Genomic DNA, 24,408 nt, shown 5'->3' with positions numbered 1-24,408 from the left:
AAATAAACAATTATTCTACTCTGATTGAGAATCTACTGCATATTAATTTTTTCTTTTTTTATGCATCCATTGTCAGGTGGATCTCCTTTTTCTTTTTGGTTTTTATCAACCAAAGAAAACTTTAAGCGGTCGGGTACGTGGAAGGAGTGGGACTTTGCAAATATCCTCAGACGATCATTACGTTTCAAAGTCAATATTGGCTTTGCCTGCAGGAAATACGAAGACTGGGTGTCTATCTAGCTGTACAGGTCCAGGATCCCCCCCAATATATCAATCAGCTCATTTCCTCATCCTCATCTTCATCATCGCTGCCAAAGATCGCCTTGAACACCGCCTCGCCCGGCCGCTCCGCTTCTAATGCTTCGTTTCGCTCTGGCTCGACCACCACCGGTGCCCGACTCCCCGCTGGCCCTGATGACGTCGGCGAGGCCGCGTCTGCAGCTGCCAGAGATCCACCGCCAGCCTCAAGCATGAGTTGGTTCATAACATCCCGTGAAACTAACTCTTTCGGCCCGGAAGCGGTCTGGTAACCTGCCGATTGGAACCGGCTCCCGGAGACGGGGGCTTCAGCGCGTCCCGATGGCGCACCAGGATCCATTTGGACATGCTCGGGGGGCCGAACATTGAATCGCTTGCACAAGAGACGCGTCGGGTAGAAAGAGATGCTACTTCGAGTCATAGGGCCAAACATGCCAATTTTCGCTGCCTCCACTGCAGGGTCCTCTGGTTTGGCTGCGGGCTTGCTAAGCAGAGGCTCCGCCGAAGGAGACCCGTCAGACTTGTCGGATGACTCTTTGGGTCCAGAACTGGCAGAGGTGAATCGCGATGCCATGAGTCCAGACATGGGCTTAAAGACCTCCGCCGCTCGCGCAAATTCGTGTAGTTCCGCTGCCCATTCATCTGTAGTAGATCCGGGGACCCGGTCCGGAAGGCTGTCACGGAGTCCAGCTCGTACTTGGAGAAATGTTCGATAGCGGTCCCGTTTGCTTAGATCTTCTGCATACGGCATCCAACCACTGGCTGCTCGTGTGAGTGCCTGAACGGCTACCTGCTTATCCAATTTGGGTACGAGATCCCACAAATCCTTGCGCTTCTCCGCCTCTGAGAGCTCGTAGCCTTTAGGGGCCTTTTCACCAAGAGCCGGCGGCAGATCGGTCTTGCCCGTAAGCTTCACGATCCTTTCCCGAGCTTCGGGAGTCATCCAATCGAATATGGACTTTCCGGGGAGTTGTGCTTCTCCCAAGAGCGCGGCTCTTGCGGTGGGATCCATTGACGAAGCTTTAGCTGCCTCCGCCGTAGAAACGTAGTTTGAAACATCCCTTTCCTGTGTCGGTGCTTTGCTGGATTTCCAATCCTTGGGGATCTCCGGTGGCGCATACTTCTTCTCGTGCGAGGATATTGAGAGGCTTGAAATGCCATCCGCGAGCAAGAATCCTTCCAGAGGCAAACGGCCATCAGAACACTTTCGAAAACCGGCGGCGCCCTTGGCGGCAATGACCCTTTTTGGTATGTATACGGGTTTGCTGCCAATAAGCGGGTTTGACGAACTGGAGAGTAGTCTCGCATCCTCGGCAGGTTTTGCTTTCTTTTTCTTCTTCTTGTCCCCTCCGATCACTCGGTTGTAAGATATCTGTGGGCCTAAGGAATAAGGATCCTCATCATCCGAGCCAGTATCATTCAGCACACCGACGCCAAACGCCCCGCGTCGTGGTTCTTTCGCCTTGGGCTGCTTCGGCTTCCCCGGAGCCATTAGCCGCTTTCCGAAGAACGAATCATTATCCTCGTCGTCGGACTCGTTCGCTTTGGTTTGCCGAGCGTCTAGGCGGGCCTCTCCTTCAAATCCAAGGCCCTTATGATCGGTCTTATGGATGAAAGCAACCATTGGCGGGTTTTCGGGCGCGAAGAGGTATGTTTGTTCGGCTCCTCCATCACGTTGCAACATACCGTCCCCGAGGTCAGCTCTACGCCGCACCTTGGGCCCAATTCCCTGGCCTTCTCGCCATCCCATCCTCTTCAGTAGTTTCACCCCCATAGTTTCTCCGCTCGTTTTCAGGAGGTCCATCAACCCTCCGCGGCGCGTCAATTCGGCATCTGTAGAGCCGAAGCCGGAGTACTCATCGGCGGTTTGCAGTCTCTTGGACTCTTCCGCTTCCCGAACATCCTCCTCATCCATGAAATCTTCTGGTCGCTGCTGTCGAACATCCTTGGCGCGGTTCTGGCGCGAAGACACAAAGGTTGCTGGAGTCCATCCTTCCTTCGACCCGACGGTGTTGAAGTACCTGAAGATGGGCCACCTTTAGTGTGCTGTCCAACGCTATTGATGAATCGTGAGCTCACCCGGCACTGAATCCACCGGTGAAGGCACCGTGTAGGCGTTTCCTTCCCCGGTCATCGGTCACCTCCTGCTTCCAGATGGGCGCATATGATCCGTCGTCTCGTACGCTATCGTCCAATGGGGGCAATGGGGTTCCGTATAACGCGTAGGGAGACTGGCGGGCCTGCAAGTCTGCCTCGAAGGCGGCGCGGCTCCTTTTACTGGCCATGGTGAAGGTGCAGCTCAAGGATGCAGCATGGCTGTTTCTGACGTCGACATATCATCAGTGTCTGTATTGTAGATCCTACGTGGATGAAGTGGCCTTACCACTACTTGTATATTTGGTTATCCACCTGGTGAGTGAACGAATGGAAGAGCACTAGAATGGTGACATGGAAGGAAGCGGAAACAAGCAGACACTGATGATGATGAACGGTGCATGACAAGAGGCCGCGGGCGGAAGACATGTGACAAGGCGGACATGGAAAAGGCGCGTGCACCGCCACGTTTCTATGTGGCTGGAAACAGTAACTGCAGCAGTACCTCAAAAGTAAGTACCTTTAAGCACCTGGCCGGATTTAATGTTTATGTGTATCACACTCTATTCCTCCATTGTTGTGAAGCATGTGATGTGTCAACAGATCTGGGAGAGATGATATGATTTCAGGCTACGTGTGTTGGTCTTGTTCAGCTGGACAACTAATTAATCAGTAGTATTTGAAGAGACCCCAACAATATATATTGTTAGTGCTACGGGGGGTACTACGTACTAAGTAAGTTACTAGTCTGGCTGTTCTCGGACTAAACGCGAGATTGAGAGTGATGGGCCACGGGGGCGGATGACAGATCCAACATCAGCATCCGAAAACAGAACGAGGGCATCTGATGTCCACTTCTGCGACCGAACGTGCTTGGCAGATAAATCTGGACTCATCCGACCAACTTAATTTGGACCGTCCAGCAGGTTGAAATTGTCAGGGACCCAGAAATGATGGTGATGATGATGAGTCCCTCGGCCAGGTGATCATGCCCATCCGTGCCCAAAACACCGAAAGTCCGACGTATCAAATGGTCTCGTTCCACCGGCGGTCGGAGGAGAAGGAGTAGTTGTCAGGGTCCAGGGTGAGGTGAGATTGATGGAGAGGGGAAAGGACTATGGAAGCAGACTATTGCCCGGGAGGCAACCACTATGCGATTCAATATAGTAATATAGTAATCTCGGATTGAGAACGTGCATGCAGCTGTCTAATTTCTACCGGGAGGAGAAGGGGGAAGAAGCAGACAGGAATGGAATCCCCGTCGATAGAGAAAATGAAGGGAAAGAAAAGAGTAAGTGAGAGGAACAGAACAAGAAGTAAGGTAACGATAAATATTTTTTCAGATGAAGATAAGTGGATGGAAATTGCAGTTTCCATTTCCCCTGCGTAACTCGATGCAATCGCCCTGGTGATTCCGCCAGAATCCATGCAGCAGCAAGCAAATACGAGAGAAGGTCGCATGGGCATCATTTCCTCACCCTCCCGCTCTTGACTCTCACGGACGGACTCTCACCCTCCTCCTTCTCTCTCTTTAATTATCTACTTTACTCTCCAATTCTCCATTCACTCTTCAACCTGAAGAAGAAAAAGTACGTCGTGCATTTTTATCTTTAAAAATAAGCAAGCCAAGCAAGACCCTTCATTTCCCTTCACACATTCTTGGCCTAGCAGAGTGCAGCGGAGATCAGAGACATTATTCGGGATATCCCCTCTTTTCTAGTGTGTCTTCCGGGAACTGCTATTCCTGGCTGATTCCTGGCTGGGCTTGTCCGGTCCTGGTCTGGTCTGGTTTCTGGCTTTCTCCGCAGCTGCCAGCCGCAATCCCAGCGTCAATCCAACAAACACTCAGTACTCAGTACTAAGTAATAGTAGTACTAGTAGTACTACACCCAGTCCGTTCCCACATTTCTCTTGTCTTGTCTCTTTTCTGCACTTCGCAAACTCCTCTTGTCCATTTTTCATTTCCCTTATTTTCCTTACCCCCCGCCCCTTTCACTCTTTTTTTATTTTGTTTTACTTACTCACTCTATTGTGGGTGGTATCTATTCACTCCTTTCTCCTATTTCCCTCCCCCCATCAGCTCCGCTAGTAGTGGTGCCCCGTCCCTTCTTCTACTACTATCTACTGCTACTCCTCCCCTCACACCAACCCACATCTCACCACCCCCCCCTCTCCCCCTAATTTCTAGACCTTCCAAAAATACATGGGGGAGGAGTGTGTCAAGCCGTTTCGCTGGAGACTGGACGTACCCACGCAGGCTGTCGCTTCCCTCAAAGTTGCTCCGTCAGCCAACGCCATCTCCCCCACTCGATCCCACTTGCTCCCCGACCGGTCTTCTGGCCTCCCTTTGGGCTGCATCCCGCCCTCACGCGAAACCCTCCCCTCCTCGATCACCAAGCGATCTTAGGGTGGATGAAGCGCGCTGAATCGTGGTTGGCTCGGAACTTCTCGTCAATTTCGTGCCCATCGTGATGTCCACTGCTGCTCCTCCCACTGCGTCACCCTCCGTCGTCCGAAGCCAGTCCATCTCCTCTCGCTCCTCTTCCCATCGTCCTCCCTCGTCTGATCTCCCTCACCGAACCCGAAGTGTCGCGGTCCGTCCCGCGACTGCCTCCCAGCCATCTCCGCAGCATCACCATCATCATCATCATCACTCGCAGAATCGCTATTCCCATTCCTACTCCAAATCTCAGTCCTATGATCGTCGCCCTCCCTCGAATCAAGCCGTCTTCGACCACATAGCCCGTCGCGATTTTGAAGCCTCCAGGGGTGCCCAACCCGTTCCGTTCCGTCGGGACTCCTCCAGGGAGCGTTCACAGGAGCGCCCCTCCACCTCCTACCGCTCGGAACAATCTTCACACAAACAGCACCGGAATTTGTCGGCACACGGTCATCAACGGGATAGCATTGACATGGCTACCGCGGGGCCCGTCATGGCGGAGGGTGTTGCGGGACATTCGCAGGCTGCTGCCGGCGCCCACCTGCACCCGACCAACTCCGTACAAACAAAGCGTCGCACGATGATCACAACCCCGTCGGGTCAATGGGCTTTGGGTAAAACACTGGGAGCAGGCAGTATGGGCAAGGTCAAAGTCGGAAAGAACATGGATACTGGCGAGCAGGTAAGTGATTCGATCTTGTCGTCCTTCGGATTCTTTCCGTTCATTCACTGATTCCATACAGGTGGCTGTTAAGATCGTCCCCCGGCAATCTACGGAGGAACACCGCAGCTCGCGCGAGGCCGAAAGAGCTGATCGCTCCAAAGAGATCCGCACCGCCCGTGAAGCAGCCATTGTCAGCCTCGTCAATCACCCGTACATTTGTGGTATGCGAGATGTGGTGCGAACCAATTACCATTGGTATATGTTGTTCGAGCTCGTCAATGGGGGCCAGATGTTGGACTACATCATCTCCCACGGCAAGTTGAAAGAGAAGCAGGCTCGGAAGTTCGCCCGTCAAATTGCCAGCGCATTGGATTATTGCCACCGCAATAGTATCGTGCATCGTGACCTGAAGATCGAGAACATCCTGATCAGCAAGACTGGCGACATCAAGATCATCGACTTTGGCCTGAGCAATCTTTTCTCCCCGAGGAGCCTACTCAAGACATTCTGTGGCAGTCTCTACTTCGCAGCCCCGGAATTACTACAGGCTAGACAATATACCGGACCGGAGGTGGATGTATGGAGTTTTGGGATTGTACTCTATGTACTGGTCTGTGGCAAAGTGCCTTTTGACGATCAGAGCATGCCCAAACTTCATGCCAAGATCAAGCAGGGTGTGTTCGAGTACCCGCCCGGGCTCACAACAGGTTAGCTGACCCCTTTGCCATCTTCATCTACGAAATGCTAATACTTCATTGTAGAATGTCGCCACATCATATCGCGCATGTTGGTAACCGATCCCAAGCAGCGTGCCAGTTTGTCAGAGATAATGAATCACCCATGGATGAACAAAGGCTTCAATGGGGCACCCGACAACTACCTCCCATACCGTGAGCCGATACAGCTCCCCTTGGATCCGGAGGTGGTCAAGAAAATGACCGGATTTGATTTTGGATCCGCGGAATACATTACAACACAACTCACCAAAATCATCGAGTCGGAGGAGTATCAGCATGCTGTAAAGGCCATGGCTCGTGACCAACCTCCTCCCAGCCATACCGAGAAGAAGCGCGGCGTGTTCGACTTCTACAAGCGACGAAACTCGGCTAGCAGAGACACACTGTCCGCTCCCTCCGCCGAAGCTGTTCAATTAGGCAACGACCCGGTTAATGCCTATAGTCCCCTGTTGTCGGTCTACTACCTTGTAAAGGAGAAGCTTGACAGAGAGCGGGTCGAAGTGAACCCTGGTGCGCTGGGTGTTCCGCACGCTAGCGGGGACTCGATGCTCCAGATGCCAGACCTTCCTGCGCCAGAGGCCGCTCACACCAACCAATACCACGTTCCTGGAGAGAAAGATACCGGGAGAAGGTCTCGTCCTCGAGCAAGGACCCATGGTGACGACGATCTCAATGATGGTATCAAGAACCTTCATCTGGCCCCACAAGCAGGGCACTCTCCTGCGCCTCCTGCGTCGCAGCCGGAGACACCGGTGAAGAAGGAGAGCACGGCAGCAGGTATTCTAAGGCGATTCAGTACGCGAAGGACCAAGGAGCGCAGTCGCGACCCGGAACGCGGCAGACTTGGAAGCCCACATACGCCGTCCTTGAATGTCCAGCCCCCTGCCGACTCGGCTTCGCCTCTTTCCAGAGGGTTTAGCGTTAAGAGAACCCGACGCGCGGACCCATCTCCGACAGCCGTTCACACGGCTGGTAGTCAACCACAGCACCAGGATCTTCTCAAGGCTCCAGGACCCGCCGAGCCGGCCTCGCGGTCCAACAAGTTCTTGGAGAGATCTGCAAGTGTGAACTCGGCAGACTACCGAGCTCGCCGTTCTCGCAGACACGAAGCGGATGCGGCAGCCCAGCCACCTCCCACTAGCGGCTCCGACTACGCGAACGTGCAGAAAGAAACCACGCCCGGAAAGGAGGCCAAGTTGACCCGTACACACACAGCCCGGACAATGTCACTGGGTCATGCCCGACGCGAGAGTATCCAGGCTCGGAGGGCAAGACGGGAAGCAACGCGCGAGGCCAACGTTCCTGAGGAGACGGACGCGGACATTTCGGGCGCCGGTACGGCATTAGAAAGTGCCAACGAAGGAGAGGACCTCTCCAAGCCGGTGTATCTGAAGGGACTTTTCAGTGTTTCAACAACCAGCAGCAAACCTCTGCCAGTCATTCGGGCTGATATCATCCGGGTCTTGAAACAGCTCTCCGTGGAATACGTCGAGATCAAAGGCGGCTTTAGCTGCCGCCACGCACCGAGCATCGACCTGGACAAAGTAGTAGATGTCGGACCCCCCAGCCCAGACCGTCAGGGACATGTTTCGGGCCATCGTCGCCGCATCAGCTTCGGGGGCTTGTTGAACCATGATGAGCGAGACGAATCGCGACACTACACGCCTCGGGGCCAGCGTCGGACTCGTGCTCCACCGGATCAAAGTTTCGTGACAGACTCTGAAGGCCCCGACGAAGATGATGGCTCTCGGGACCATCGTGACAACGTGGTGGTGGGCGAACGTGTCATGGGAGAGACTACGACCCGGGTGCAGAGTGATACAGGCGAGAACCTGGTCCTCCGGTTCGAAATTCTGATTGTCAAGGTGCCGCTGTTCTCGCTGCATGGTATCCAGTTTAAGAAGGTTGCAGGCGGTATGTGGCAATACCGGGAAATGGCCAAGAAAATCCTGGACGCTTTAAGACTCTGAGAGTATTGTGGATGGGGCGCCTGCACGCAGATTGCATATTATTTTACTCGGGCCAATCGGCTTGAACCATGAGCATTTGCATGAGCATCACGTGTTTCTTTTGTTCCTTTTCCTTATGTTAACTTTCGGTCTGCATAATCCTTGAGCTGGCTCATAGTCCCCGGTAGCGGTTTGTCGTGGTGTACATTAGAACCGAGCAGGATGCATCATGGATTTCCGTCAGTTTTTCCCCCCCCGTGTCTTTGAACCCTTGACCTGTTGTATAATTTCTGGGCTGTTTTCCTATGTTCGAGTTCTGTCTCTCTGCAGGACTATGGAGCGTTACCATGCGTAGGAATGTCGGCCCTGTTTCAGTCACATTGAAGGTTATGATATAGGTAGATTTGATGGCAGTCATAATACTCTGGTTCGTTGGCCATTTACCTGTGTCAGCGTTTACCTACAACTACAAAGCAACTCCTACAGTGTAGAGACCTGAGACCGAGACCTTGATAGGTTGTACTTGGCTGCCCCTGATGCAGATTTGAATGCATGTATAGACTTCTGGTAGCAATTCTGTTGTACGCTATGGTAGCAGCAGCTAGACAAAATAAGAACCTTCTAAGCAAACAGAATCTACTGTTCTGTCGATCCTTGATGGCTTGATTTCACACTCTAAGTACGGTATATAGTTTGTGTGATTGCCGATTTAAACATTCACCACTGGTATATACTAGCCTTGATCGACTGGATACAATCTTACAGACCCACTAAGTCCATAGCCCGAAATTTATCTTATTTACAACATATGTCGATCAGAAAGCGGAAGCCAGATTATGCACTTGCCAGCAGCCAGTTGGCCCCTTTAGCGTGATGCCGTAGGGTTTAGCTTGGTTAGTCTAGAGACCGAAAGGACGCCAAGAGGCGAAGTATAGGGTGTTGTGCAGTATCTAAGCATTATTGCATAACAGGGTACATTCAAGGCCGGATCAATATACCTTATCTTGAAGTCCACGTAAGTTTACACAGTTCTCAAGTCTGAAGAGGACATAAGTGCCAATTGTCTATAACTAACCTTGAACCATGTTTCAACATGATTAGTCATGACGCGGATGACATGCCAAGAAATAATGCCACAGGCACAAAAGAAATAATTAAAGCCAGTTTGAATCGCTCTACTGTCTTTACTAGAGTGTTTATTTAGGGGTACTTTATCAGAGATGATTTGGGATATATTATTCTATATGTTTATACGGTTTTATTACTTATTTTTGAAGTTTTGTGGTATGTGCTGTCCTGATGCTTTTTTGTCTGCATGTGTTGTTTTGGCTGGGCGGAACTATGCAAAGATAACACGATTAGCCCCCTTTATGGTTTCTTTCTCAATACTCACCCTTATTGGCCAGATTAAAATTGCTCGATCTATTTATCAAGTGGGTTTCTGATACCACGAACTAGCATAGCAGCAGAAGTTCAGGATAAGGTATGATTTAGGTCACATCTCCTTTATCTTTGTAATTATTGAAATATTAATATTTAATTTGTCAGTTATATTGATTTAGAATTGTAGTGTTTGATAGCTAATATACTTGAACTAATTAATTTATAAATCACCTGACTTATAATTACCTAAAATAGCCTAGTCTTATTTTTAATTCACTCCTAACTCCAAGACTTGATTTTATTCTAAAGATCATCTTCAGCAGCCACCAGTCTCATGTCTCCTATCAGCGTGTTTTTCTCGTGATAGTTCTATACCCATGAATTTACTGCCTACCTGAGCGCCTGTTAACTCTACCATCATGGTTATCGATCTTACGCTTGACTCGGACTCCGAAGAGAGGAATGAGGTGAGTTGTTCTTTTACACATTTCCGCTCTTTCAAGTTTGGTTGGTGTCGTGTTATCTGGTGTTGTTCGTGCGGCTAGTTGTCTAGCTATTGTGAACTAGCGGCCATACTGCGTGCATGGATGTTTTCTGTTCTGAATATAAAAGCCACAACATCTCTTACTTTCTATTCTTCTTCAATCTCTCAAAAAAATCACATCTGACAGTCTCACACTTAATTTCTTCTTTTTTGTTATACTTGAAGTTGAGACATGTTCTTGTGACCTTAACAATTCCGCTTCACTTGCATTCACTGCACCACTCCTGCTATAGTTCGTGAGAGGATCAGCTGACTTGATACATCCAGAATCATGTGCCATCGTCAGCACCACATCTTCAGAACAACATCCCCAAGTCTCCCTCTACTCTCACCCACCGCCCTGCATCCTCAGTTCCCTCGAAACGAAAATCTGAAGATGTAGATGAACTACTGGCATCCTTCCTGCCCCGCCGGCCGCAGTCACAGCCGCGGTCTTTTTCCCAACCACAACCGACTAACCGGGCCAATCAGCACGCCATCTCTATCGAAATAGATGATGACGATGAAGATGAGGACGTCAAGCCTATCCAAAGTCACCGCAGAGTCACAGCTGCTCGATCCTCTTCCTTTAACCCTAACACCGTTTCCTCTGCTGGAAAGGAAAACAGACCTCTGCAGATCAAGTCTAATGCAACATCTACTCGTTCATCTTCACCCTTCACCCTCGCAGCCACCAAGCACGAACCTCGCCACAGCCAAGACGGGGATGAAGACAGAAAGCAGAGCTCCCTCTTAAGCACCCGCCGCTCCCTCTCCTTCCAAACCCCTAGTCCAGGCCCTATCTCTCTCAGCGTAGTAATCCCCTCGCCTTCTCGGCGCCAGCAACAGGAAATCGATTCAGCCGACGTGATCTCGGTCCCATCTCCAATCGGCCTCTCCGAGAACTTTTACCCAACCGACGCGTATGAAAAACGTGCCTTGAAGGGTGCATACCCCGTGGCCCGGAAAGTGGATCGAGCAGCCATTCCATTCACGATCGGCGCCCCTGGCCCACTACTCACATCTAAACCGGATATCAACGCCCAGCTGCACCAGACCCTGCAGCTGAAGCTCGCGAAGATCCGAGGCCCTAAAGTAACCTTTGCATCGGGGGACCAGCACCAGCTAGCGCAGTTCGCAGCCAACTTTGAGTTTGTGAATGCGTACAAGCTACGACAAGGGGTCACACCTGTCCCAGAGGAGTTCCTTGCGGGATGTAGCTGTGACGGATTCTGCGATCCAGCGAGATGTCTCTGTCTCAGCAAGGAAGAGGAGACGAATGACCCAATGGTGCCGTACAAGCGGGCTGAAGATGATGGGCGATTGCTGGTTCTTACGCCGGAGTTCCTGAAACGAAAGGTCATGATCTACGAATGTAGTTCGAGATGTGGATGTGATGAACGCTGCTGGAACCGAGTAGTGCAGAATGGCCGAACGGTCCGACTGGAGATTTTCTGGACCGGCAGCCGAGGGTTCGGTATGATTCCATTCCCAACTCATAGTCCCCACACAAATCCTCCATATATATATACTAACGAAGAAGGAAAAAAAAAAGGCCTCCGCTCCCCCGACCCCATCCGCGCAGGCCAATTTATCGACTGTTACTTAGGTGAAGTCATCACCAAAGAAGTAGCGGACATCCGCGAAGACGCGACATCCCAAAAAGGCCCCTCATACTTATTCAGTCTCGACTTCCTCGCCACCGGCGAAGACAGCAAATACGTAATTGACGGACACAGATTCGGTAATCCAACTCGTTTCATAAACCACTCGTGCAACCCGAATTGTCGTCTGATTCCCGTGACTCGCAACCACGCCGACGATTACCTGTACGACTTGGCTTTCTTTGCGCTTAGAGATGTGCCACCCATGACGGAACTGACCTTTGACTATAATCCCGGCTGGGAGAAGGTTAGGAAGGTTGATCCGAATGCTGTGCCTTGTCTTTGTGGGGAGAGTAATTGTCGTGGTCAGCTTTGGCCGAATCAGAGGAAGGCGAAGAGGGGGTGATTGATTCCTTCTCCTTCTCCTTCTCCTTCTTCTTTTTTCTTTCTTTCGTTCACTCACTCTACAATCTTTCAGCCCTCTTGTCGATTTCGTCATATGACATGATATCATATGCATGGCATAGGAGTGCGCGTTTAGTCGATGATCAGCCATATTGATTGATTGCATTATGCCTGCTTTTATTGTTGAGATCACTTATCCCTTTCTTTTTTGCCCCCCATGGTGTTGTTAGGCTTCTTCCTGCGTTCTTGCCTCGCATTGGCATTGTATGTTATACTCTCTGGGGAAGGGGTTCAACATACTCCATTGCTTTGTTCAAACTTTTGCACGGTGAATTTTTTTCGTCTTGATATCAGATACCCCGGTGGTTTCAATTACATCTTCTTTTCTTTCCCCTTTTACTTTCTTTCTATTTGAAAAATTACGGAGTTATGTGTGTGTGTGTGTGTATACTGGTGGCATTCAGAGAAGTAGCAAACAAGTGGATACTGTATAAGTGTATTTTCAGCATTTTGTTATTGTTCTATCTCATGCTGAGATGCAGAAGATAGGTGGACTGAAACAAGCAAGCAAATTGAAGAGGAATAATGAAAATGTTCATTATGTATGCTAATCTGCAAGATATACATGCAGTTGCATTGTGCTGAATGATATGTCCATAGCAGGAGATATAATCAGAAAATCGGATTCAAATGAGAATCATTATCAGAAAATAGAGAAATAAACTAGTTAGCAATCAAACACACAGCAAACCCTCTACACAAAAATAATGCAAAGTAAACTCCACTGCACTCCACTCCACAATTCACAATTCACAACTCACAAGGTATCCGCCAATTCCAAGTCAATCAACAAAAATCAAGTAAACCCGCTCAAACCCAAGCATAAACAAACAACCCTAATTACTCCATCCATCCCAAACCCCAATACCATCTCCCATCGCCCATTCAAACAATCCATCATAAAATAAATCCGAGGAAATCAGGATCACCCCCTCCCCTCCATAACCTCAAAAATCCCACCCATCACAAACCTCGGCTGGGAACCACTCCTCTCCAACACACCCCCATCGACCGCCCCAAAAACACTATCATCCATACTATCCAACGCGAACCCTACCCCCAATAACGGATCCACGGGTCTCGGCTCCATCAAATCCAGTCCCAGCCGCTCAATCTTATCCTCGTCCGCACGGGATCGCTCCTCCGAGAGGGCCAAATCGACCTTCGAGGGCCGTCGCCGTAGCAGCATCATCGACATGGATGAGGGGCGGTGGTGGTGGTGGTAGTACCGGAAGGGACTTTGGCTGCGGCTGCGATTATTACTACTTCTGCCATAGTAGTAATCTTGGCCATAGTTGTAGTCGGAGAGAGAGGTGGTGTTGAGGCTGCCGATAGCATTGTTGTAGTAGTGGTTATTGTTAAAGCGACGGCGGCGGGGAACGGGAGAGGAAGTGGGTGAGGAGGTGGGACTGGCTGTTGTGGAGCTGAGTGGAGTTGGGGTGGTGGATGGGATGGAGAGAGTGACGGAGAGAGATGGGGAGGATGGACCACCACCGCCGCTGCTGGGGTTGGCATGAATAGCGTTGGAGGTGGTCGGGGGGTGTGGATGGGGTGGGATTATTGTTGATGTTGCGTGTGTTGAGGTGGACATTTTGTTGTTGCGGTCGGATGAGGATGATGATGATGAAGGGAAAGAAGTGTGGAGGTGGAGGGGGGTGGGTTGGTTAGGGCGCATTTTTGGTTTGGTTGTGAGGATAGATGAGGATCAGTAGATAAATAAATGGAAATGAGAATGAGGATGTTCTCTGGGGGGAGAGAAAAGAGAAAAGAGAGAATAATAATAATAATAAAGTAAGATGGATAAAATAAGATGAGATGATGTCAGGTGGGTGCGGGCTGACCGACAATATGAATAATAAAGTAATTAAGATTGACAGATAACCATCAATAATGTATGGGATGAGATTGGATGTTGATTGATTGAATTCAATAGAACAGAGAGAGAATCGGAGGGAAAATTAGATCGAGTCAGGTGGTCCGTCGGGTTTCGCCTCACCAAAGCAAAGCAAAGCAGCCAGAAAATGATGTGGGGAGACAAATTAGGATCAGGTCAGGTACAATAATGATCAAAAGCAAATATTAGTTGTAGTTGGTAAGTAAGTAAGTAACTGAACAGTTGAATGACGACAATAACGTCAGAGGAAGGAGTCAGTCACGGCCTCATTGTAGTATCAGGAACTGAACAAGAAACAGCCAGAAGTAACTAGAGCTGGCAACAGCAGGAGTAGTTAAACCTTCTTATAACTACAGCCCAGACAGAGGCCAGTTAGTAGGGGGGCGCCCCATTTGCATCCAAATCATACAAAAGCGGCAGGTAAGGAAGGAGGAAAAAGGGAAATGGAATTAAGTGTAAAAAGTAGACTTGGGGACTGGGGATAAAGATGATTGATTGAACGAGGGCGACTCAGGAAGTCGCCGAACGCAGTGACGCTTTCCTTTTTCCTCGCCCCCCTCGTTGCTGCATCCGGCCATCTAAACTATCTTTCTTATCCCTTCCGACGGACCTCTCCTGCTTTGGCTTTTTTTCCCACTCCCCTTCTTTTCCGCCTGCGGACGTTCTCTCTTATCTTCTCCTTCCTTGTCTTTCATCCTTATACATACGTGTTCGTGCCTGCTCTCTCCCTACATCCGGATTTCAAAAACCCAACCTTCATCGTTGCCCAATCCGGTAATGCCAAGCATCCTGGAAAGCCAAGTTCATTACTGAATATTAACCAATCAATCATCATCATCATCATCTTCTTCTATCTATTCCTCTCTCTTTGTACACATACACATACACATTATGTAAAACGCATGGATAAACTGACCTGCGCTCGGAACCAAGCAACGCAGTGGTTTTCGCCCACACGCCCCCGCTATGCAAAACATCTAGTCTCGTAGCGATCAACAACTCTTTCTCTCTCTCTCTCTCTCTCTCTCTCTCTCTCTCTTCCCCTCTCTTCACTCACTGACGGATCACACAGACCGGCAAATGAATCATCCAAAAACAAAACAGACTAACAGCAGATGATGGATGCATCGTAACATCGAGAACGGCACGGCTAGTAAGTATGAGGAAAGGGATAAAAGCAAGACACGCCAAAAAACAGGAGTAGACCAAATACACATAAAGAGAATCAACCAAGAAACAAAACCAAGGGTGAAAATTTGAAATCATCCCCATGTTCACATCTCTATTTAGAAAAAAGAAAAAACCAAATCGTGGCAACATCGCTCATATATCAACCAACTCATCTATTCTCTCACTCCCCCGATCGCCGTCGCTGTGTGAAGCTGCGTCGGATACTCTCGCCCCACACCGACTCGCCCAGCGACTGCATCACATCGTTCACGTTCATCGCGCTGTTCTGTCGCGAATGCGCCGGGCTTGTCTGCTCATCGTGCACATCTCCCCCACTGCCGTACGACGACGTCGTGCCAGCCCGCTCCCGCAGAGGCGACAGCGATGGGCTGATGCTGGACCATTCCGTCGCCGGGGAGTTCAAGACAGAGATCCGACCCAGCGGACTGGTATCGATGGGTGGCAGCTGGTACCGTGTGGCTCGCCCCGTCGGGGATGTTGGGGACAGCATCGGCTGCTGCGACGATTCTTCTCCGGTCAGCGCGTCGCGTGCTTGTTCTCGTGGCCCCTCGGTCGCCGCCGGGTCGTCGTGAGATCCGTCATCAATAAAGATCTCCGGCACCGAGAACTGAGGAACACCACTCATCCGGGCCGACTTCTTATGCTCAACCCGACGCCGGAACTCGCGAGACCAATACAGTGTGTCGAAGAAGCCGATCACTGTCTGCCGACGGATGGTTTCCTCGACACGCTGCAGTCGCGCCCGTCTGCGCAGGAACTCTTCCAGTCGCAGACTCTTGCTGTCACTGATCACGTTGTAGTGGGCCAGGATCATGAGACAGGAGTGGAACGAGATGCCGCGCACCGGGTCTGCCGACACAAGTACCTCCTCATAGAACGCGTTCAGCCGTTGTCGGCGGTTGCGCACTACGTCCGTTGGGATCTGTCGAAGGATTCTGGCCATCTTGTCCAAGTCCAGCCCGTCGACCACCCTCCGATGCGCAAGCAACGAGTCGCGCTTGTCAACCCGGCACTCTTCCATGATTTGGCCGATAGTAAATTCGCCATCGTAGATTCGCATCGAAAACACCCCCGAGAGCTCTCCCAGCAGTCGCGGAAACTGTTCTTTGGTGATATACCCGGTTCCGTCCGGGTCATATGTAGCCCATGCATGCTTGAATCGGCGGATATCCTCACGACTGATCGCATAGAGTCCACTGCTCTTCTGGTACACGTAGGAAAAGCTCTCAAAGATCAAGGATGTGAACAAGGATACGAAGAGGTACATGCTAATAATGTTCCAAGCAATAAAAAGTGTCCGAGCCCACGGCGCACTGCCACAGTCGTCTAGGAAAAAGTTACCATCGTAGGTGCACATCGGAGGGCTCATCGTGGCATAGTCTTCCATGATTTCGTTCCAGCCTTCTCCACAACTCATCCGGAAGAGCAGCACCAGCGCCTTGGGAACATCGCGGAAGTTGAGGTTGTCGGTCTCTTGTGAACCAAACTTCGTGAGACCAAAGGCTTGGTTCATGGCAATCGCGAATACCAGGAAAAGGACAAACCACGTGGCGATGAGGTTTCCGATCGACGTCAGACTCGCCGCCGCAGTTTTGAACAGCTGGTCAAGCTGGTTGTTTCGGGGAATAATAAGAAGTGTGATCGAGACCAAGAAGAGCTTGTTCAGTTCGTTGATCACCTGGCTCGACGAGACAAATCTCAAGATCGTCGTGATGAACGTTCCGGAAACAGAGAGCAACGAATACACATCCCATGAACTCCGGCTAAACCGATGCCAACCCAAGCCAAGCATCCGGATCAGAACATTGGCAATGTAGACAAAGTTGAAAACAAAGAATATGATCTCTGTACCATATTAGCGGAATAACTCGTCTGAAAGCCATAGGAAGAGCAACTCACCTCGGGTTTGATCCCATACCTCCGGCTCGGGATAGTATTCCAAGACCAGCAACAACAGGTGGAGTGTAAGGATGAAAGTCACACATCTTGCCCATGGGCCATGTTTCTTAACGGCGACTCGGTAACTCCACATCTTCCACTGTCGGCTCTTATTGTCGAAGGAGCGCTTTGAAGGGGAGATTTGCCGGAGTAACTTCCTCAATTCCAGCCATGATCGCTGTTCAGCAGTAAGATACGCTACACCAGTCTCTTCTGTGTAGTTCCGCATGAACACAGATACGAACAGCGTCAGGACGAAGACGGCACCAAGCAGGTTGAAGATGATGAAGAAGAGCCCATTCTCCGGCGCAACATAGTCCTGCGGCTGCGTATCCACACCAGTAATGCTCATAGCACTGTCCTGCACGTCGATCCAGCCTTCTTGGGAGACAATTTGGAACAGAATGAAAAGGGAATCGCCAAAGTTGTCAAAGTCGTAGTAGGAATTGTCGGCCACTCGCGGAGAGAGAACATCCCAATTAAAAGGCGTGTTCTTGTACTCACCAATGCACTGATCCAGGCTTCCTGAAATGTCGCCATCGTTGCATGACACCATTCGTCCGGCGAAAAGATTCACTCCATAGATAGCGAAGGGGATCAAAAAGCTCATCGAAACAGCTGCGGCCTGTCAAGTGCATCAGATTTTGCCTCTGGGGCCTCATAAGGTGCGGAACTTACAGCGATGACTTTCCATCCTCCAACAATGATCACTGAATGGAAAGTATTCTTAGCGCTATCACTAACATTCAAGAGTCTCAACGCCCTAAGCGCCTTAAACGCTCCAATGGCTCGGGTGACGCCCCAATCTTCGAACAGCGATCCACCGACGCTGATCCAGAGCGTGATCAAAACTACTCCATCAAGAAAGCCCCAGGAGCCGCGAAAGTACGCATTAGGCGTCCAGAAAAACCCGTCCGCTATAACCTTGATGATAGCTTCTATGGTGAACAAGACCGCGAAGCCCATGTCAGTGTAGGTGAACCAATCCCTGTTCGTCGTAAAGTGATTCTTCTGGTAGATCGGTGTGGTTATGCAGGCCAGCAACACCATTGCGACAATTGCCGCGTAAATAAAGGCGGAAAATGCATACCAGACAGGCTTGTAGGGATCTACACCCTCCACTCGTTGAACTCCACGCCCCGGTCCCACGATACGCTGGCATAGCTTCCGAACGGGGTGGTTTGGCGCAAAGATAAATAGTGACTTGTTGTAATTTGGATGTCGCATGAGATACTCTCGTTGAGCCCTTTTCCTCTGCTCAGCTGCTGAAACAAATTCCTTGGCCATCGTCCTCGGGTCAAGCTCGTCGAATGTTCGCGGGATATCCAGCTTGGAATAGAAAGGGTTTGGCTCTCGACGCATAATTGAAGTGGTGAACTTCGTCCAGGTGCGCGAGAAAAATCCTGGCTGAGCTGTCTCGGCTGTGGCCGACTGCTCTAATGGAACGTTGTCGCCCGGCCGATTCTCAGGTGGTTCATCCTCATCAAGGAACTCTTGGACGACAGCATCCTTGAGCAACATCTCCAGTGCCGCTGGGCCGTGATCCAGAGGATCCTTATACCGGCTCGAGTCCTTACCGAGCTTGAAAATCTTGGAAAGAGACAAGTTTCCCTGCGAGGCCATGTTGACTTGTTTCTGCTGCAAGAACGCTTTGACCTGCTGAAGCCGTTTCTCATCCTCCGAGACATCGAAGCTTTCCTGGATGACTGCAATGAACATGTTCAGGACAATGAAGTTGGCCAGGATGAACCATATTATCAAGAAAGCCGCAGAGATCCAAGCTGTGTTGTATGACACTGTGTACGTGGTAGCGTTATACAAGATATCCGTCCAATTCTCGCTTGACAAGATTTGGTACATCCCGAGAAAAGAGTTGTAGATATCGGAAAAGGTAATGATTATGGTATCACCATCTGCGTCTTCCTCTGGAATCTGCCCACGAAAGAGCTGAGTTGCGAAGATGGAACCAAGGAACGTAATCAAAAAGACAAAGAAGATCAAGTTCAGCAGACCAACTGCATTGCGGAAGACGACCATAATGAGATCCCTGGTCACCTTGAAGGCGAGCACAACACGATATACTCGAAGAATTTGGAAGAGTGTAAGGACATCGTACGCTCGTTCACGCTTGATTGCTGGAATCTGAATGATGCACGTTATTACGACAAGGCCCAGATCGACCCAATTCCGCGTTTTCTTGTGAAACGTGCGCCAATCCGAGGCAAATCTTAGGATGATTTCGAAAAGGAAGACGAAAGTCATAACAAGTTCTGTGGTGTCAATGAATTGGGCCCGATCATCGCTCATCGAAGCACTCCTCATAGCCTGGACGACAAGATCAAAAATGATAATGCAAACCCAGAGCCACTCTGTCTTGTCATAGAGACGCTTGATCGCACTGACCTTCCGAGAGGCCAAATCCTCTCTTTCAGTCGTGTCTATCTTTTTAACGGCAAAGGCACTGCGCTGGCTTTCTTCTCGGATAACCTGAAAAGCGTGGGTGATCACTGCAACCAGCAAATTGACCATCCACAAACTCAATATGAGAAGCCCGCATATAAAGAAAAGAGAAGACGCAAGATAATCGCTGTCGGCAGTATAGTAGAGTAGGTCGGTGAACGTGTTCGAGCTCATGATTACAAACACAAGCTCCAGCGAATTCACGATATTGTCAAAACTCAATGTCCCATTGTAGGGGTTCTCTCCTTCAAGGCAAATGGAGCCTGCAGGACAGATGTAGCCTTTGGGAGAAGATGAACCGAAAGTATTATCCTTCTGAAGCCAAGGCATTTGTAGTCCTGTAGTCGAATTGACGTAGCCTCCACAAAACTGTAAGGAGCCGTTTGGATCATTCTGTGCGTAATCGCTTTCACCGTCAACGCCAAGCCAGACACAGGTTCTCCGAAAGCTTGATTTGAAGCTTTGGATGCCGACGATAGCAAACAGAAGCCAGAAGAAGCCGATAAGGAACGCTACGTGCGCAAGCAATGGTGCCGCTTTTTTGAGACTGCGCAGGATAACCTTGTCTCGAATGTCAGTAAACGACGTGGCTAAGTGTATTTAACAGAGAACTTACAGAAGTACCATTGGTCAGATTCAGGAGACGAAGAATTCGAAGACAGCTCAGCATGCTGAACACATACAGCTGCTGGCGAGTCTCGACTCCATAGATCGAGAGGAAGAACGACACCCAGTACGATACTAAGGCGACGAAATCAAGCCGATTGAACGAGTGCCGCAGGAAGGCACGGTGGGCCAGTCGCACGCGACTCTTCTGGAGGGGGTCATCGGCCAATTGATTCTCCAATTGATTCAGTCCGCCCGTAAAAGTGCGTATAATGGAAGCCTGGGGCTGTTCTGACATGGCAGACTTCCGCACTGAGAACTGCCGCTGTGGTATGATCAAGTTCTTCCCTTTCTCAACAACTGCTTTCCTGAACCCCATCGACCGGTCTAGAGTGCTGTATTCCGCAGGGTTGATGATCAATCCTGACACGAGGATTTTAGCAATAATCTCGAGCGTATAGATAATGAAGATGGCGAAGTAAGGATAATCCATGGGATTTGCTCCCCAACGGACAGCCCGGGGATAACTCCAGACAGAGCGTGCAGATTCAATGGTCAGCAGAATTGTTTGGACCACAATCACAATCAAAATAAAGGGTTCCGTGAACGGATGAACGAGTATATCACACAACCACATCCGCAGGGCATTATCTGGGCCTAGAATACCCAGCGATTTCCCTCTCAGAGGGTTGCTAATGCCGCGCCATGCCTTATTGTTCGATGGCAATTTCTCTCCAGGAGCTGAACTGTTCAATGAACTGGTAGACGGCGCATCATGCGCATAGTCTGGCAAAGATGGCAGTGCCGGGGGCTCTTCCATTCGCGCATTCTTATGCGATTCCTCCCTGAGGATCGATTGTTCCACCACTTCAGGTTCGTTACTAAGGTTGACAATACGCTGGGACATCGACTTCATCATGGAACTGGCCCGCATCAAGGCAGATCCGGAAGCCGAGGGAGACAGCGATCGCGACCTGTCCGCTGCATTGCTTCCTCCGCGGGATCTACCCACGAAACCACCCTCCAGATTGTGTAGATCGTCACCCAATCGTGACCCCGAATGGCTGGTAGCAGGAAGTTGAACCGATTTTGTACCGCCCTGATCATTCTGGTGTCCATTGTCTGAGCCGGATGCTCCGCTTATGGGCTGGACGTTTTGTGTCTCCGTCAATCGTGCGGTGTCGTTGTAGGTGTCGATGTGGGCGAGATAGTGTTCGGCTCCGTCGAGCGGCACGGTATCTAGGTCAACACTGGAGGGTGCTCGACTATGCGTCGGGGCAAGAGAGGTACTGGACGAGGGGTCAAAACTGAGACCGAATGAAGTCGCTTGAGCAAATGCCCCCGGATCCTCGATTGCGTCTTCATCTTCTTCATGGGAAATGTGAGGGTGCGGGCGCGCATTGCCCGCCGCATTGGCCGTTTCAACGGGCGAATCCACCGCTATGCGCTCATAGTTTCTCCCTGTCCGGCCCCTACCGGTCAAAGATCGGCCCAGCCTTGTCGCAACACCAGCTGGACCTCCACGTTCATGGTCTGGCGATGAGAGATCCTGCAAGGGGATTGAGTGATCGATGTGGAAATTATCGTCATCGGGGCCGCGGTCATGGCTACTTGAAGCCATGGTGGGCAGTCGTCAGAGTGCTAACCGAAGGCAGACATCGCAGGCTGTTCAGGAAGAAAAGAAAGAAGGTCAGAAGGGCCCTGGGGAGCGTTGACGACCGAGGCCAAGTAAAAGCGCGCTGGGGAAAATATGGGACAGACTCCCTAAGTAAGTTAAAGTAGTACGAAAGGGCTGACGAACTTTGGTTAAGTTAGCGGTGGCACCCCGTGCGGAAACGTGGGCGAGGATCCAATCAAGCCAGGCAGCCGTCAAGAAGCAGCGGGCATGATGGGGACAGGGAACCCAAACGTGTCGACTTCCAGATCACAGTGATGGTTATTATTGCTCGGTATGCGCAGCGGAGCTTTGGCTGGACGGCGCCAAAGCGGCCAAAACTGGGGCGGATTCGGCAGCGGCGGCCTCCGTATGGCCCATTGGCCAGGTTCTCTGGCCCAGTGATTGCTAAACGTCTGAGCCTTATGAATGGTCCGGGTCGAGTTCGTTCGACACACGGCCAATTATTGAGGGTGGATATGGATGGGCTCTGGCTTGGAACGGGGCTTGACTTGGGATTTTTCCCCCCTGCTGCGCCCGGGAGGAGAATTATGCGCCTCCCCCCCCCATGATGCATTTAAGTAATAATCTAAGTACGGATGACTGACATTGACTTGACTTGCTTTGTTCGGTCCCTGACAGGATCAGGATGGATCCATCATTTGTGTCCACTCCCGATACGGCAATTCCATTGATATCTGTCCCACCTCTTTTTCCTCGGTGGAGGAAGAGATCATCAAGTCGGAAACTTTTTTGCCCTACGTACTTTTCTTTTTCTTTTTTTATTTCTTGATTCAGTTTGAAATTAACGGGCGGAGTCCGCCAATACGCCACACCAGACACATTATTATTAACGGTATTTATATTACCAGTATTATCATGCTGCCTACTGACCAGTGCCCTTCTTACCCCACCCACCTCATGCCAAAAATAACCCATGACAAGTCTCTCTCTGCTTAGGAGGGGATGAGACATCCATGCAAGGCCGCTAATGGATTTCTAAAACATCAGTGGATAGTTACAGAATGGCTGGCTGAAGATAATAATAGTAAAAAAAGATAAGAGAAATAAAAAGAACCCTGTCAACATAACATAATCACTGCTATTTCGAACCCAATCAATCGGTGTCCATACGGTTTCCTTCTGCCGAATCCTTAACATGATCCCGAACGCCTTGGAGGAATGCCTCAACAGCATCACCACCACCCAATGGAACCCCTCCTCTACGCATAAATCCTCCATTTGCAACTGGAATTTTTAGAGCCTCGCTGATGCTCGGTAATCCACCATCTCTGATCGCCATCGTCAAGCTTGCTAGACTCTGCGCAAATTGAGGGGAGTGTAGAACTTTGCGCAGAATCTCCTTCTTTTGCGTCAGTTCGAGCGATCCCAGGGCGGCTTGAGCAATGTCCGGGTCCTGATCAGCTGCCGCGGCTTCCTCGAGATCATTGTCCTGCGCCAGGAGAAGCAGCGACGGCGGCAGGAAACTCAGGAGATTGTCAACCGTTTGTTCGTCCGCAGATTCCAAGAAGGGCAATGTAGTCGAGGTAGTAAGTAGATCTTGCAGAGTAGTGAAAGGTCTCTCGGGGTCTTGGGATTGCCGCGAGCCCCCATGCAGCGATTGCAGGAAGCTCTGCACGACAGATGAAGGATCCGAGTCAGTGGCGGCCCTGTGAGCCAAAATGCTAGTTAGCTTGGATTCATGAAAGGGAAGGCCTATAATCGTGACCAGAATATCCGAGCATATTGAATATCTCGGCTAGTAAAGTTCAAGACTAGAGACAAATAAAACTGTCGAGATATGTACCTACGCTCTTCCACCATCGGCACCACCCTCCCTCGATCCTTGACCTTCCGCCCGAACATCACCGCCAGTCGCATCCGGGCCAGCTCCTCCACTGTTCCCTCCATGGTTGTGGTTCGGATCATGGTCCACGCCTTCGACATCTTCCATAGTCTCGTCGTCATCGCCGCCCGAGGGACCGCCTCGGGGAAGGTTGGCGATCTCATGTTCTACATCCACATCTTCACCCTGGAGCAGCCCGTTGACAATCTCTCCTAGCTTAAGATCCCTTTGGCTGAACCAGCTCGGGTTTCCGTCCTCATGCTGAGACTTGGATTGTAGCCAGAAGAGGTACCGTTGGGAGCTGGAGGAGAACTTCAAGACGTAGATACGACCGTTGGTAGGTGCTGTAGAGTCGACAGGCTTGTAAGGTACAAAGCATCCATCCGAGGGAACCATTACCAGGTCGAGCTCAGGTTCCGTGTGGGGAGCAGATCTGGGGCGCCAGCAAAAGTGTACCAGCTCATCTTCGGAGTAGAGATAGATGTAACCGGGGGTGGGCTTGGGCTTGACGACGGAGGTTTCACCGGACGTCTATTAAAGAGCAGATGGAGTGAGCAACATGTTGATAGAAATGCAATGAGGCAGTGGCGGGTGGGGGAAAGCTTCATATTTAACTAACCTCGAGGTCACAGATACCCGCTTTGAAGGTAATGATCGGAGCTATAGACATGGTGTAATATGGTGTAGGCTAAGGGAAGGTAG

The 24,408-nt window shown here is 50.5% G+C and overlaps 6 protein-coding genes across 6 annotated transcripts; 2 read left to right on the top strand and 4 right to left on the bottom strand.

Annotated features, from left to right (window-relative positions):
• Positions 1-274: 274 nt before the first annotated feature.
• Positions 275-2,543, bottom strand: AKAW2_30691S (putative G-patch domain protein; the record flags this gene model as incomplete). Its single annotated transcript, XM_041687233.1, has 2 exons — positions 275-2,279; positions 2,338-2,543. The coding sequence occupies 2 exons, from the start codon at positions 2,541-2,543 to the stop codon at positions 275-277; spliced, it is 2,211 nt and encodes a 736-aa protein (XP_041541138.1).
• Positions 2,544-4,823: 2,280 nt separating this feature from the next.
• kin1 (putative serine/threonine protein kinase Kin1) lies at positions 4,824-8,163 on the top strand (the record flags this gene model as incomplete). The annotated part of the gene is made up of 3 exons (XM_041687232.1): positions 4,824-5,474; positions 5,536-6,163; positions 6,218-8,163. The coding sequence occupies 3 exons, from the start codon at positions 4,824-4,826 to the stop codon at positions 8,161-8,163; spliced, it is 3,225 nt and encodes a 1,074-aa protein (XP_041541137.1).
• A 1,781-nt stretch (positions 8,164-9,944) lies between these two features.
• Positions 9,945-12,058, top strand: clrD (histone-lysine N-methyltransferase Clr4; the record flags this gene model as incomplete). The annotated part of the gene is made up of 3 exons (XM_041687231.1): positions 9,945-9,992; positions 10,337-11,525; positions 11,604-12,058. 3 exons carry the CDS (start codon positions 9,945-9,947, stop codon positions 12,056-12,058), a joined length of 1,692 nt encoding a protein of 563 aa, XP_041541136.1.
• Positions 12,059-13,042: 984 nt separating this feature from the next.
• On the bottom strand, positions 13,043-13,708 carry AKAW2_30688S (uncharacterized protein; the record flags this gene model as incomplete). Its single annotated transcript, XM_041687230.1, has 1 exon — positions 13,043-13,708. One exon carries the CDS (start codon positions 13,706-13,708, stop codon positions 13,043-13,045), a length of 666 nt encoding a protein of 221 aa, XP_041541135.1.
• Positions 13,709-15,362: 1,654 nt separating this feature from the next.
• On the bottom strand, positions 15,363-21,827 carry cch1 (calcium channel protein CCH1; the record flags this gene model as incomplete). The annotated part of the gene is made up of 4 exons (XM_041687229.1): positions 15,363-17,047; positions 17,102-17,765; positions 17,819-20,161; positions 20,217-21,827. 4 exons carry the CDS (start codon positions 21,825-21,827, stop codon positions 15,363-15,365), a joined length of 6,303 nt encoding a protein of 2,100 aa, XP_041541134.1.
• A 1,150-nt stretch (positions 21,828-22,977) lies between these two features.
• Positions 22,978-24,376, bottom strand: AKAW2_30686S (uncharacterized protein; the record flags this gene model as incomplete). Its single annotated transcript, XM_041687228.1, has 3 exons — positions 22,978-23,530; positions 23,672-24,237; positions 24,326-24,376. 3 exons carry the CDS (start codon positions 24,374-24,376, stop codon positions 22,978-22,980), a joined length of 1,170 nt encoding a protein of 389 aa, XP_041541133.1.
• Positions 24,377-24,408: the final 32 nt, after the last annotated feature.

The sequence above is a fragment of the Aspergillus luchuensis genome, chromosome 3, assembly GCF_016861625.1.
Source record: "Aspergillus luchuensis IFO 4308 DNA, chromosome 3, nearly complete sequence".
In the NCBI taxonomy this organism is placed as follows: Eukaryota; Fungi; Ascomycota; class Eurotiomycetes; order Eurotiales; family Aspergillaceae; genus Aspergillus; species Aspergillus luchuensis.
The sequence above is the reverse complement of the archived record's forward strand: the minus strand, read 5'-3'. Positions and strand labels throughout refer to the sequence as shown.